This window comes from Hevea brasiliensis, chromosome 15 (genome assembly GCF_030052815.1).
Source record: "Hevea brasiliensis isolate MT/VB/25A 57/8 chromosome 15, ASM3005281v1, whole genome shotgun sequence".
NCBI lineage: Eukaryota > Viridiplantae > Streptophyta > Magnoliopsida > Malpighiales > Euphorbiaceae > Hevea > Hevea brasiliensis.
Genome location: NC_079507.1, coordinates 75,892,894 through 75,909,273, shown reverse-complemented (window position 1 = coordinate 75,909,273; position 16,380 = coordinate 75,892,894). Strand labels below are relative to the sequence as shown.

Genomic DNA, 16,380 nt, shown 5'->3' with positions numbered 1-16,380 from the left:
TAACTGGAAAAACGCATAAAACGACATAAAAGCAGTCAAATAAAAGAAATTATATATAACGTGTACCTTCTCTGAATTTTCATTTTTCAATCCCTGCTCTCTCTTCTGGTCCCTTTTTTAAGCCATTTTAGATCCCCAATTCCTTCATTATCAGATATATATACGTATCAGTGACCCCATTGAATACCACTTTGGGTGTTAGAAACGAAGCCTAAAGCATCATGTTTCTATTAGATTGGTTCTACGGAGTTCTTGCATCTCTTGGATTATGGCAAAAAGAGGCCAAGATTCTTTTCTTGGGTCTGGACAATGCCGGCAAGACTACCCTCCTTCACATGTTGAAAGATGAGGTTTGGAAATCGTATTTTCTTGCTCTTAAAATGTGTTTTACCCCTGCTTTCTCCATATGGATTATTGAATCTGGGATCTCCCTTGCAGAGACTGGTACAGCACCAGCCCACCCAGCACCCAACATCGGAGGAGTTGAGCATAGGGAAGATCAAGTTCAAGGCTTTCGATTTGGGTGGTCACCAAATCGCTCGCCGTGTCTGGAAAGATTACTATGCTAAGGTGGTCATAATTTCCTGATTTGTCAATGCTTCTTATCTGCTAATCACTTTCAATATGCTTGTTTAATGTTTACTTACGCCTTTATGGCTTGATTCTTGAGGATAGATTCTCGTTTAACTTTGTATAAGTAGATTTAGTGCATGACAATATGTGTATATTCAACATCTCTTTATGCAACGAATTGGACGCGTCATATTTCAAAATATATGAGCAAGTGCTTTTGTGGGTATATGAGGATGTCCATTGATTGCGGAATTCCTTGATCTATTATGTATGCAAATTAATTTTGTTCATTTCATGGAGTTAGATGCCTAGTAATTTTATCATGTTGTAGCTTCTGTTGTGTTAAGCTAGTAGACTTAGGCCATTCACCCTTGATTGCATTTCCTCCATTTTCTCTCACTAAAATGTCGTTGGTTACTTCATTAGGAGGAACTGGTTTCTTCACTCGTTTTCAGGGGAATAAAGGCATTTGGACTATGTGCCCATCTTCTTTCTGTGTTGCATTGATGTCTGATAGATCTGGTTCCGGTTGGTTTGTTAAATTGCTTTAGATACAAGTCATGCCTGGTTTTTCTATTATCATTTGTCGTGCCTTCATAATCCCAGATAAGCTTTCTTTTTGTTTATCTGATTCATGGGAGGCCAATATGGATGATGGAAGTTTTGCTGATAGCACCTTTTTTTTTTTTTTTTTTTTTTTGCTTTTAGGAAGGTGTTTAATAGTAGCTTTACATATAAAGCTTATTTTACGGCCTTATAAAGGACGTATTGCAAATTGTTTTCCGAAAGAATCAAAGAAATATAACTTAGCAGTTTGGGATTTAATAAGATCTTCTGACTGGATGAATTTATAGTAACTTCTGAACATTTTGAAGGTCAAGTTGAAGTTTCCCTTTCACATGATGGCCGTCAGCGAATAGACTTTTCATTCAAAGCTAGAAAATAAATTTTGATTTATCAGTAACCATTTTGCACTTATATTGTTGTATCTCTTTGGAGCTGTGGGACAAACACATATCATTACATGATTAATTTACTGGGTTTCTATTGCCACAAGTTTCGAATTTTTTCTTGCACCTGTTAGTTCTTAAATCTAGCACAAGTCACTCCTTGTTTATTATGCTGCGTTCATTTTATCTGGTATTAGGATATGTGTAGTTTGCTCAATTCTTGTAGATAATATGTTATGTCAGATAGTAGAACCCAAGCAACTTTTTTCTCCGTGAGCAGGTGGATGCAGTGGTTTACTTGGTGGATGCATATGACAAGGAGAGGTTTGCAGAATCAAAAAAGGAATTGGATGCGCTCCTTTCGGATGAATCCCTGGCCAATGTTCCTTTTCTCATTCTTGGCAACAAGATTGACATTCCCTATGCAGCTTCTGAGGATGAGCTTCGTTATCACCTAGGACTTACCAATTTCACAACTGGCAAGGGGAAGGTGAATCTGACAGACTCCAACGTTCGTCCGCTTGAAGTTTTCATGTGCAGTATTGTCCGCAAGATGGGATATGGCGATGGCTTCAAGTGGGTCTCTCAATACATCAAATAGAGTTTTGGAAAACATCTGGCCTTGTATTCTTTTGGAGTTTTTGCTGTCATTTTTGCAGTGTCTTACCACAATTAGATTGAAAATGGAATTCTTATTTGTCTTCGATAGATTGGTTCGAGAATTAACATTAGTAGAAACATTTGATTGATAACTCCAGCCATTGTTAAATTGGTGCTTATTGAAGAACAAAGCTGTGTGCAACTATTTTGTGATGGATTATCTTTTGTGGATTAATAAGGTCGTGGTCATTGTTCAACTCTCAATCTCCTATTAATATCTGTTTTGGATCCCATTAATATCCCATTACACCCTGGAAAGGAAAGGAAAGAAAATAAATAAGGAAAAATAAATTGATATTGATATTTTTCCTTATTTGAAAATTAATGAAAAATAATAGAAGAAAAAGAAAATAACTCTTTTTTTGCCTTTGTTATTTTCTCTCCAATTGGAGAGAAAATAATAAGGGAAAAAAAGAAAATTAGAGAGAAAATAACAAAATTATGAGACTATAAATTAAAATTATAAAATTATTTTTTATAAGTGTTTTTTTAAATATATAAAATAAAATTATAAATTTATCATATTTTTCTTTTGTCTCATTATTTTTCTCTCTTTTTATTTAAATAAAATGAAAGAAAATAACAAAAAAAAATTCTTTATTTTTTTTCCCTAAAAAACAGAGAGTTAAGGTCGTGATAGTTCTGATTGATCCACTAGCTTCAGCATCCTTATGTACCATTTCTTTTGTGTGGTTTGCTTATGATTCGTGCATCTTAAAGCCACCAACCATTAACTTTTTAGGAAAACACACGTTTCATGTTAGTAGTATATCAAAGAGCATATTATTTAGTATGTATCTTGTACATTTTTTATTAATAAAATGTAATTTCACTGTTCCGTTTGCATAATATATTTATGTGTAATAAAAAAGGTCCATTCATATTTTTGTTAGAAATTCTATTCTTAAATTGTTAAGAATATGAGTGATAGTATTTCTAGCACAAAGTATCATAAATTGGTTTACAATCGATGATACTTCACAATAAGGACATGACTTATCCAGAAAGATTGTAATAATATTTGTTCTTAATGTATTTATATGAGATATAAATAAGATATAATGGTGAGTCTCATGCCATACAACAAACATGATAGGCACTTATACATGATAAGTAGGCCGAACCAGTGACGCATATGGCAAGTATATGGAGTTTACTCTTGTCAATGCATTATCATATATCATATCAGTGCATATAATTTTTAGACCTGAGATAACACAGTTATCTTGCATATAGGTGGTTTGGGTTTAATACTACTTTCATGCTTGTACTGTGTATGGGTATATGTTCATGTGTTGGCTCCTACTAATTATATATAGAGGTAGGTGTTGATCAAGATAGAATCTGTTACCCTAAGTAAATAGGGATAAAATCTTATGTTCATTTAATTGTTATTGATGTTTCAAGTTCTTGGCCAGGACAAACAGATTTAGTCAGAAAAGAGTTCTGACAAGAAAATCTAATTAATCAAGAACTGAAATTAAAAGAGAATATAATATTCATAGCAAATGGGGTTTTACATAAACCATGACTCCAGCTTGGATTAGAATTTTGTAACAAAGAGATTCTAGTGCATGGTAACATATGATTAAATGTTCATTTAAGGTATTTCTTATTACTGATTGGGTGGCCGTGACATGCTATGCTAGGTGTCAACCATGGTCAATGATGTGCCTAAAATGATTTAGAGAAATCATTTATGGTAAGAAAGAGTTCTGATGATATTAAGAGTTAATATCATATCTCATTGCCAATTAGTGATGAGCCTAGTGAGTCACACATACACAAGTTAATCACTAAGTTAAATGTGATTTAATTGATTAATTAAAGAGTTTAATTGATTAATTAAATATGTTTGGTTTTTAATAAGATTGCAAAGTCCCTAGCATGGCTTGAAACCAAATCTAGGTTATTAGATGTATAGTACAAGTTAAATTTATATTTAAAGTGTTTAAATATGAATTTAATTGTGAGAAATTAATTAATGGAGATTAATTAATTTATTTATATTTGATATAAATTGATTAGAAGAGAAAAAATAATGATTTTGAATTGAGAACTCAAAATTACAACATAGGGGTAATTTAGTCATTTCACAGGGTGACATGTGGCACTATGAGATGGTTGTTAGTAGTATGCCCTATAGCATATCATTTAATATGTATTTTGTACATATTTTATTAATAAAAGGCATTTCCACTTTTCCGTTTACATAATATATTTATGTGTAATAGAAAAGGTCCATTGATATTTTGTTAGAAATATTATTCTTAAGTTGTTAAGAATATGAGTGACAATATTTCTAGCACAAAGTATCATAAATAGGTTCACAATCGAGGATACTTCATAATAAGGACATGACTTATCCAGAAAGATTGTATTCATGTTTGTTCCCAAGTTATTTATATGAGATATAAATAAGATGGAATGGTGAGTCTCATGCCATATAACAAACATGATAGGCACTTATAAATGATAAGTAGGCGAACGGTGACACTTATGACAAGCACATGGAGTTTACTCTTGTCAATGTTTTGTCATAAATCATATCAGTGCATATAATCTTTAGACCTGAGATAGCATAGTTATCTTGTATATAGGTAGTTTGAGTTTGATACTGCTTTCATACTTATACTGTGTATGGGTATATGGGCATCTGTTGGCTCCTACTAGTTATATATGGAGGTAGGTGTTGATCAAGATGGAATCTGTTCCTCTAAGTAAATAGAGATAAAATCCTATGTTCATTTAATTGTTCTTGATGTTTCAAGTTCCTGGCCAGGACAGATAGATTTATTCAGAAAAGAGTTTCTGATGAGAAAAATCTTTTAATCAAGAACTAGAATTAAAAGAGAACATAATATTCATAGCAAATGGAGTTTGACATAAACCATGACTCCAGCTTGAATTGGGATTTTGTAACAGAGAGATTCTAGTGCATGGTAACATATGATTATAGGTTCATTTAAGGTAAACCTTATTACTAATTGGGTGGCCATGGCATACCATGGTCTATGAGGTTCATAAAATGATTTAGAGAAATCATTTATGGTAAGAAAGAGTTCTGATGATATTAAGAGTTGATATCATGTCTCATTGCCAATTAGTGATGAGCCTAGTAAGTCACACACATACACAAGTTATCACCTATTTAAATATGATTTAATTAATTAATTAAAGAGTTTAATTGATTAATTAAATAGATTTGGTTTGCAATTAAATTGCAAAGTCCCTAGCATGACTTGAAACCAAATCTAGATTATTGGATGTGTAGTATAAATTAAATTTATATTTAAAGTGTTTAAATATGAATTTAATTGATGAGAAATTAATTAATAGAGATTAATTAATTAATTTATATTTGATATAAATTAATTAGAAGAAGAAAATAATTATTTTGGGTTAAGAACTCAAAATTAAGACACAGGGGCATTTTGGTCATTTCACAGTGTGACACGTGGCACCATGAGATGGTGACACATGGCATAACACATAAGCTTGCCAAATATTTTTTAATCATGTAAGATGATTAAAATCAAGATTAGATATAGGTTTGACACTTGGCACAATGTGATTGGGTCACTTAAACCTAGAGCTAATCAAAGGGTGACATGTGGCAAGGGTTTAATGTGTTAACCTAGCTATTTAAGTGTGGTTATGAAAAGAAAACATAACCGGCAGCCTCTCCTCTCATATGTCACGCCACTTTGAGCCTCTCCAGCTATTTCTCTTCATCTCTCATCAATTCAAAGAGATTAGCCATCAATCTCTTGAATTAAGAACACTAGAAATTGTTTCTAGTGTCCTGTTTGTCTCTAATCTCTTAAAAGGCAGAACTTGAATTTCTAATTAATAGAAAAGGCTTTAGAAGCTGTTCAAGGGCTGCCATAGGTGTTCTTGGTGTGGACAAGCTAGAGGGACAATATCTGGTGTCCTGAAGACGAATCTCAAAGGCGCAGACACGCTGCAGCACATCAAGAGGTTAGTGTAATCGTTCTTGATTTAATCTAGGGTTCTAAAATTAATCTGATTAATTTTAAAATCTTAAATGGCAAATACAGATCCAAAAACATATTAAAAGAGTTTTAATATGTTGTTTATCATTGAAATCAAATAGATAAAAATAAATCTTGCATGGTGCATGTGACCCTAGGTGAAAATTTTTGAATTCAATGGTATAATCTTGTGTTTTTCACGCTTCCGTTCCTTCAATTGGTATCAGAGCCACTATATTTGCCATTTAGATTGATGTTTATATGATTTAATTGTGTGTTTGATCATGAGATCAAGAGTTTATTGCTGGTTGCAAAGTCAAAGTGGCGGCACAAATGATGAACACCATGGTGCGCATGGTTGATGCATCACAATGGTGTGCAAAGATAAATGGATGGTGAATGTGCAATTGTTGTATGATTTAAGATCCATTTTATGTCTAATTAAATTGTTTAATTAGAATTTTTATCACACAATTAAATTATGATTCAAATCAGAATTTTAAAAATTGTTTGAATGTGATTCAAATCTGAATTTTAAAAGTTGTTTGAATGTGATTCAAATCTGAATTTTTAAAGTTGTTTGAATCATATTTAAATCTGATTTTTTAAAATTGATTCAATAAAATTCAGATCTGATTTTTAAAAAAATATTTGAATGTGATTCAAATCTTATTTTTTTAAAAATGTTTGAATGTGATTCAAATCTGAATTTTTGAAGTTGTTTGAATGTGATTCAAATCTGAATTTTTAAATTTGTTTGAATGAGATTCAAATATGAATTTTTAAATTTATTTGAATCATATTCAAATCTGGATTTTTAAGTTGAATATGAGATATTCAATTTAATTTAAGTATGTATGTTTTATTTAATTGTTAAATAGTGATATGCATGATGGATGATCATGGACTATAAAAGACCAATGTGATTGGATTTATTTCTTTTATGTTTCTTTGGAATTGTAAATTAATTAATTTATTTTAATTTATTTTGGGCATGTATTATTAAGTTTGTAATATTTTTGGGTTGTAATTTCATTTATTTAAGTTCTTGTAAATTCGCCTTGGTATGCCAAGGATTACTATGTAATATTGGATTGCAAGAAGTTCAAGGAGGTCAAGAGCATTGGTGGGACCAGTGGGAGGAATTCAATATCAAGTGTTGATTATGTACTCCTTCAGCAACTCTTGTAAAATGAATGAATGAAATGCACCTAGGAATGCCCTGATTCAATTCTTGGTGGCTTAGAATTGAATCCCTTAGAAAGTCCATGATCATACCATATTTACTGCTTATCCATGAATGCATGAGATGTATGGGTATGTATGCAATTATATAATATATGCATGCTAAATGGATAATGTGCAAAGTGAGACCTTAATAGTAATTAGGATGGCTATAAAATCTTCCAAACAAATGATTAAGTTGGAAATGCTATAATTAAAGTAATTATAACATAAGCCCTCCATTGGGGCAATTATTTTAAGAAATTTTAAATAGTTGCATGAGATGCAATTAATTTAAGAGATTTTCTTAAGAATAATTGTTAAGCATGAGATGTTGTAAATATGTAAATGGTTTGGTGGCCAATATTGGATGTACCTAAGGACATTAAAATTATTTGCATAATTACTAGCTCAATGGGATCAATTTAACTAATGCAAGATAAGTCAATAATGGATGTACCTGAGATTTTGAGCATTAGGGGCTAGGTAAAGGATTGAACCTCACATGAGATGTGATGGGCAAGGAGTTGCTCACTTATAGTTTATTGTAATTCCAATAATGGATGTACCTGAGGATGATCAATAGAATTATAAGAATTCAATCACCCACTAGAAATCCATCCAACTAGGATTTCCGTTTTCTACTTTGGAAGTGTAGAATTCGCTAAGTTAGTGGGAGGACCAATTTGATTAAAAGACCATAATCATATTTGGTTAATTACATGATACATTTACTAATTAATCTGGTTATTTCTGTAATTAATTTTCTGATAATAATGAGCACAGAACAACCACCACCATCCAATATCCTTGCAAGCATACTTGATCGCAATAGGTTGACAGGACCTAATCTGTCTGATTGGCTAAAAAATTTGAAACTTGTTCTGAACCTTGAACATATAGGATATGTTCTAGATTCAAATGTTCCTGGTCCCTTACCTCCAGAGGCCACACAAAAGGAACATGAAACTTTGGACAAGTGGAAGGAGCATGATATGAGAGCTAAGTGTTACATGCTTGCTTCCATGAGTAATGAGTTACAGAAGCAACATGAGAACAAGCAGGAATGCTAGGTATGAGATATCTAGACAGCTATTCCGTATGAGGATGTCTGAGGGACAGAATGTTGGGGATCATGTCCACAAGATGATTCGGCTGATTGAGCAGTTGGAACATCTTGACTTCAACATGGATTTCCAACTACAAACGGATTTGATCCTTCAGTCCCTTCTTGAATCTTTTGGGAATTTTGTGACAAATTTCCATATGACTCAACAGGAATGCACCTTAGCTGGTTTACTCAACATGCTGGTTATTGCCCAATAGAATATGCCAGGCAATAAAGGAAAAGAGGTATCTTTGGTTGCATCTTCTTCTGCTGGAAAGTCCAACAAGAATAAGGGCAATAAGCAAAAGAAACCTCAGATTTCTGGTCCTTCCAAGAAAATAGCTAAGGAGAAAAGGAAGACTAAAGCTGATAAAGGCAAAGGAAAGTGTTTCCACTGCCAGCAGGAAAGTGTTTCCATTGCCAATAGGAAAGTGTTTCCATTGCCAGTAAGAAAGTGTTTCCACTGGCCAGAGTATAGCAATCTAAAAGAATACAATGCCATGGTGAAAACCAACTCAAGTTCAAAATATATTTGGCACTTAAGGTTATGTCATGTTGCAGAAGATAGGATTGCAAAATTGGAGAAAATGGGGATTCTATCCTCATTGGGCTCTGAGCTTACTCCAACTTGTGAATCTTGCCTTCAAGGCAAAATGACTAGATCACCCTTTATTGGACAAGGGCTAAGAGCTGAAAATATTTTGGAACTAATACATAGTGATGTATGTGGTTCGTTTAAAGAAATGGCTAGAGGGGGCTTTCATTATTTTATTACCTTTACTGATGATAAATCAAGGTTTGGGTATTTGTATTTGATGAAATACAAACATGAATCCTTTGAAAAGTTTAAGGAATTTAAATCTGAAGTAGAAAATCAAACAGGAAAAAGTATTAAAGCTCTTCGATCAGATCGTGGAGGTGAATATTTGAGTACTGAATTTGATGAATACTTGAGAGAGCATGGTATTGTTTCTCAGCTGACTCCTCCAGGAACGCCACAGCTGAATGGTGTATCTGAAAGGAGAAATCGTACCCTATTGGATATGTAGTGCAGTATGATGAGCTATACTGATATGCCAATCTCCTTTTGGGGATTTGCATTAGAATCAGCTTTGTATATTCTGAATAGGATTCCATCAAAATCAGTTTCTTCCACACCTTATGAGATATGGCATGGAAGAAAACCAAGTCTTAAGCATGTTAAGATTTGGGGTTGTCTAGCTTATATCAAAAAGCTGAACACTGATAAATTGGAGACTAGATCAGAAAAAAGGTCGATTTGTTGGATATCCAAAAGATAGTTTTGGATATTATTTTTATTTGCTTACTTCACAAAAGGTTGTGATAAGTAGAGATGCCACATTTCTTGAACAACAGTTTGTTCAAGAAGGAGGCAAAGGAAGGCAAATAGAGTTAGAATTGGAGAATTCTGACCAACCAACAGATCAGATGGATATAGATCCATCTAGTCAACCTATACACATTGATGAAACATCTACATCTGTTCCTCGTATAACAACCAGGGTATCTCACCCACCAGTGAGATATGGTTTTCTTCATGAAAAAGAACAAGAGTTGTCTACTCATGAAGAAGTAGATCATGGAGATGATCCACTTACCTATGAAAAAGCTATATCAGATATAGACTCTTCAAAATGGATTGATGCTATGAAATCCGAGATTGATTCCAAGTATAAGAATCAAGTTTGGGATCTTGTTGACCCACTTGAAGGTATTGTACCTATAGGGAACAAATGGGTTTTCAAGAAGAAAATTGGTTCTGATGGAAAGGTAGAGACCTATAAGGCAAGGCTAGTAGCGAAAGGGTTTCGCCAAAGGCAAAGGAATAGACTATGTGGAGACTTTCTCGCCTGTTGCCATGCTTAAATCAATTAGGATTTTATTAGCAATAGCTGCATACTATGATTATGAGATTTGGCAGATGGATGTTAAAACAGCTTTTCTCAATGGATACATTGAAGAAAACATTTTCATGGAATAACCTAGGGGATTTGAATCCCAAGATGGTTCCAAGGTATGCAAGCTAAAGCGATCCATTTATGGATTGAAACAAGCTTCGAGGAGTTGGAACATCCGTTTTGATGAAGCCATTAAATCCTTTGGTTTTATCAAAAATGAGGATGAGTCATGTGTATATAAGAAGGTCAGTGACAGTGCTATCACTTTCCTTGTCTTATATGTGGATGACATACTGTTGATGGGTAATGATACAGATATGTTGACGACTATAAAGGTATGGTTGTCAAATACATTCTCCATGAAAGACTTAAGGGAGGCAACCTATATTCTTGGGATTCGCATCTATAGAGATAGAGCGAAAAGAATAATTGGTTTATCCTAAAGTCTATACTTGGAAAAGGTGTTAAAGAGGTTTAACATGCTTGATTCCAAGAGAGGATTGTTACCAGTGAGACATGGTATCCACCTTTCTAAAGAGATGTCTCAAAGACATCTGAAGAAAGAGATAAGATGGCTAGGATTCCACATGCTTCGGCTATTGGAAGTTTAATGTATGCAATGTTGTGCACTAGGCCGGATATCGCATATGCTGTTAGTTTGACTAGCAGGTATCAATCCAATCCAGGTTTGGAACACTGGATAGCTGTCAAGAATATCCTTAAGTACTTGAGAAGAACTAAGGATTTATTATTGATTTATGGAGGTGGAGACTTGCAATTGGATGGTTATCTCGATTACGATTTCCAATCGGATATCGATGATAGAAAGTCTACCTCTGGATATGTGTTCATTTGTAATGGAGGTGCGATCGGTTGGAAGAGTTCCAAGCGAGCACATTGCAGATTCCACTGCGAGGTTGAGTATATTCTTGCATCGAGATCTTTGCAAAAGAAGTTTGGATAAAGAAGTTCGTGAGAACTTACGGTAGTTCCTTCCATTGAGTCGCGGTTCCACTACCTTGTGACAATAATGGAGCGATCATCTGAGCTAAGGAACTAAGGTCTCACCAAAATCCAAATACATAGAAAGGCACTACCACATTATCAGACATATAGTTGGGCAAAGGCGATATAGCCATGCAGAAAAATAACATCGGTGAAAAATTCGTGATCCATTCACTAAGCCTTTGTCACAAGCTCAGTTAGACTGACATCTTGAGAAGATGGGTCTAAGGTATTGTAATGAATGGCTCTAGTGCTAGTGGGAGATTGTTAGTAGTATGCCCTAGAGCATATCATTTAATATGTATATTGTACATATTTTATTAATAAAAGGCATTTCCACTTTTCCGTTTACATAATATATTTATGTGTAATAGAAAAGGTCCATTGATATTTTGTTAGAAATATTATTCTTAAGTTGTTAAGAATATGAGTGACAATATTTCTAGCACAAAGTATCATAAATAGGTTCACAATCGAGGATACTTCATAATAAGGACATGACTTATCCAGAAAGATTGTATTCATGTTTGTTCCCAAGTTATTTATATGAGATATAAATACTATTGAATGGGGAGTCTCATCCTATCTAACAAATATTATATGCACTTATAAATGATAAGTAGGCGAACCGGTGACACTTATGACAAGCACATGGAGTTTACTCTTGTCAATGTTTTGTCATAAATCATATCGATGCATATAATCTTTAGACACGAGATAGCACAGTTATCTTGTATATAGGTAGTTTGAGTTTGATCTGCTTTCATACTTGTACTGTATGGGTATATGGGCATCTGTTGGCTCCTACTAGTTATATATGGAGGTAGGTGTTGATCAATATGGAATCTGTTCCTCTAAGTAAATAGAGATAAAATCCTATGTTCATTTAATTGTTCTTGATGTTTCAAGTTCCTGGCCAGGACAGATAGATTTATTCAGAAAAGAGTTTCTGATGAGAAAAATCTTTTAATCAAGAACTGGAATTAAAAGAGAACATAATATTCATAGCAAATGGAGTTTGACATAAACCATGACTCCAGCTTGAATTGGGATTTTGTAACAGAGAGATTCTAGTGCATGGTAACATATGATTATAGGTTCATTTAAGGTAAACCTTATTACTAATTGGGTGGCCATGGCATGCTATGCTAGGTGTTAACCATGGTCTATGAGGTTCATAAAATGATTTAGAGAAATCATTTATGGTAAGAAAGAGTTCTGATGATATTAAGAGTTGATATCATATCTCATTGCCAATTAGTGATGAGTCTAGTAAGTCACACACATACACAAGTTATCACCTATTTAAATATGATTTAATTAATTAATTAAAGAGTTTAATTGATTAATTAAATAGATTTGGTTTGCAATTAAATTGCAAGTCCCTAGCATGACTTGAAACTAAATCTAGATTATTGGATGTGTAGTATAAATTAAATTTATATTTAAAGTGTTTAAATATGAATTTAATTGATGAGAAATTAATTAATTTATATTTGATATAAATTAATTAGAAGAAGAAAATAATTATTTTGGGTTAAGAACTCAAAATTAAGACACAGGGGCATTTTGGTCATTTCACAGTGTGACACGTGGCACCATGAGATGGTGACACATGGCATAACACATAAGCTTGCCAAATGTTTTTTAATCATGTAAGATGATTAAAATCAAGATTAGATATAGGTTTGACACTTGGCACAATGTGATTGGGTTACTTAAACCTAGAGCTAATCAAAGGGTGACATGTGGCAAGGGTTTAATGTGTTAACCTAGCTATTTAAGTGTGGTTATGAAAAGAAAACATAACCAGCAGCCTCTCCTCTCATATGTCACGCCACTTTGAGCCTCTCCAGCTATTTCTCTTCATCTCTCATCAATTCAAAGAGATTAGCCATCAATCTCTTGAATTAAGAACACTAGAAATTATTTTTAGTGTCCTGTTTACATCTCTAATCTCTTAAAAGGCAGAACTTGAATTTCTAATTAATAGAAAAGGCTTTAGAAGCTGTTCAAGGGCTGCCATAGGTGTTCTTGGTGTGGACAAGCTAGAGGGACAACATCTGGTGTCCTGAAGACGAATCTCAAAGGCGCAGACAGCTGCAAACACATCAAGAGGTTAGTGTAATCGTTCTTGATTTAATCTAGGGTTCTAAAATTAATCTGATTAATTTTAAAATCTTAAATGGCAAATACAGATCCAAAAACATATTAAAAGAGTTTTAATATGTTGTTTATCATTGAAATCAAATAGATAAAAATAAATCTTGCATGGTGCATGTGACCCTAGGTGAAAATTTTTGAATTCAATGGTATAATCTTGTGTTTTTCACGCTTCCGTTCCTTCAATGGTAACACATGGCATTATATAAGTTTGCCATTTGTCTTCCTATCATGCAAGGTGATTAAAGTCAAAATTAAGGGGGTGTTTGGTTTACCTGTTGGGTGCAGCTGATAGCTGATAGACACCCAAACAGATAAATTGTGGTGTTTGGCAAGCTTAAAAAAATAGAGCTGATAGCTGATGGGCAACTGATATGATACCCATCAGCTGCAGTTTGTATCAGCTCTATATTTAGAGCTGTTTCTCATCAGCTGATAGCTGATTTAGTTTTATTTTTTATTTTGACCATATTATCTTTTTTTATTTAACTTGAAAATTAATATTATTAATATTTTTATTTTTTTATTTGTAATTTTAACATTTTAATTAACGTATTTCAACTTTGTTAAAATATTTTTTTATTAATAACATAAAATATAAAATATTTATTTATATCCAAAAACTTAAAATTAATTATAAAATTTTCTATTAACAATAATAATTATTTTATTATTTTATCTATATTTTTAAAATTATTTAATTATCTTAAAAAAATAATTATTTTCTCATTTCAATAATAAAATAAATGATAAAATATTAATAATTATATATTTATTTAAATAATATAATATATTAATTTAATAATTATATATTTAATTCAATAATAAAATAAATAATATAATGTAATAAATTTATAAATTTATATTTATTTAGATAATAAAATAAATTATATTATATATACCCTTATTAGTCATTTCACATATTAACAGTAACAGCTAAATATAATTTTACCAAACACTTAATATAAAACAGCTATCATCAGCTATCATTTATCAGCTATCAGCTAACAGTAACAGCTATTAACTAACAGCTATCAGTTGTATTCAACAGTTAATCCAAACAGGCCCTAAGTCTTGTTTTGACACTTGGCTTAATGTGATTAAGTCAATTTTAGATACAATGTGGTGATGATATGTGGTAAGGATTTTAAGTGATGACCTAATTATAAAAGGGAAAAGAAATGAAGAAATAAATATAATTTTTTCAGCTTAGCCTCTCAAGTGTGGCAGCACCTCTTCCTCTTCCTCTCCTCTTCATCTTTTCTCATCAATTCAAAGAGAATTGCCCAAATTCCTTTGAAGTAAAATTGCTAGAAATTATTTCTAGTGTTCTATACACACATACAATCTCTCTAAAGCTAAGAAATCAATTTATAATTGGTTGGCAAAACTTGAGAACAAGATTGGGGGCTGCCCATTAGTAATCTTGATGTAGACAAGTTAGAGGGACAACATTTGGGGTCTTAGGTGCTTCATAAATGTGTCAATCACATCTATATTGCATCAAAGAAGTTAGTGCTCTAACTTGTCCTTGAAACTAGGGTTTAAATGAATTATTTTGTTAATTCACAATCTTAAATGACAAATATAGATCCTAATATATATTAAAAAGTGTTTTAATATGTAATTGAACATTGAAATTAATTAGGTATATAATGAATGTGGCATAATGCATGAAACTCTAAAAAAAATTTTAAAATTCAATGCTCTAATGAATAAATCATTATGCTTCCGCTCTTTCATTCCACATTAGCGTGCAAAATTCTCAACTGCATCACTTTGACTAAAATAATCTGCTCAACTAATTCTATCACCATATTTTTCCTCAACTTCTTTGAAAAAAAAATTTTTTTTCCTCAACTTTGAAAAGTGTGTATTAATACTTTTATTTTATTTATTTTTAAGTAGAAAGGAACTAATTTTAAATTTGTCACATGAATAATATATAATTATTTAATTAAATCAGATTAAATATATAATAATTTTATATAAACTTATAAAATTTATTTATTTCTAAAATATAAAGTTATTAACTAATATTATTCTACATGTATAGTAATTTAATAATTTATACATATCTCAGATTTGAGATAATCAAATTAAAGTTAGATTCGGTCAATTTGAATCAAAATTGACTAATTCGATGCAGTCTATTTTCAAGTTAAAATTAACTTTTGAACTAACATCTTGTTTGAATAGGTAACAGAGAAAGAGCAAGAAAAATAATATGAAAAAAATAAAGTTGTTAAGATGTTTTTTCTTATTAAAAAAAAAAGAAAAATAATAAGAAATTTTTAAAATTTTTTTAATTAAAAAAAAACTCATTTTTTTATTTTTTATTTTTTTAATTTATCTAAATATATAATAAAATAAATGATAAAAAATAAGAGAAGATTTTCTTCTTTTATTTTTGCTCCCTCTCTAAGTATTTATCTAAACGTAGTGTCATGGACGGCGAAAAGATACCCTGGTGATGAGTCATCAGTTCTGACAAATAACATCTAATCACTACTTGTGGGACCCAGCATACAATGGTTGCAGTAGGATTTCTAAACTAAGGGCTTCAAAACTACTGATGACACATCCACTCTAATAATAACCGCCCACGTGCAAGACCGAACGAGAAACCATTGACTCGTATTAACTCGGACAGTGACTCTGAGCTGAGCTACGGTCTAAACACAAAATTAAGTAATAAAAAAAGGTGATTATCATTTGATAAAAGAAAAGCTGATTATTTTATTTTTTTAATATAAAGTTCAGGTACTAAGCCGAGAGGAGAT

At 32.1% G+C, this 16,380-nt stretch overlaps 1 protein-coding gene and 1 non-coding gene across 2 annotated transcripts; both read left to right on the top strand.

Moving 5' to 3' along the window:
* The first annotated feature begins 67 nt into the window (after positions 1-67).
* LOC110632949 (GTP-binding protein SAR1A) lies at positions 68-2,380 on the top strand. The gene is made up of 3 exons (XM_021781344.2): positions 68-350; positions 439-570; positions 1,804-2,380. The coding sequence occupies exons 1-3, from the start codon at positions 222-224 to the stop codon at positions 2,122-2,124; spliced, it is 582 nt and encodes a 193-aa protein (XP_021637036.1). The 5' UTR covers positions 68-221; the 3' UTR covers positions 2,125-2,380.
* Positions 1,173-1,313, top strand: LOC131174351 (small nucleolar RNA snoR83). The gene has a single exon (XR_009144599.1). It is a non-coding gene; the product is annotated as a small nucleolar RNA snoR83 (small nucleolar RNA).
* Positions 2,381-16,380: the final 14,000 nt, after the last annotated feature.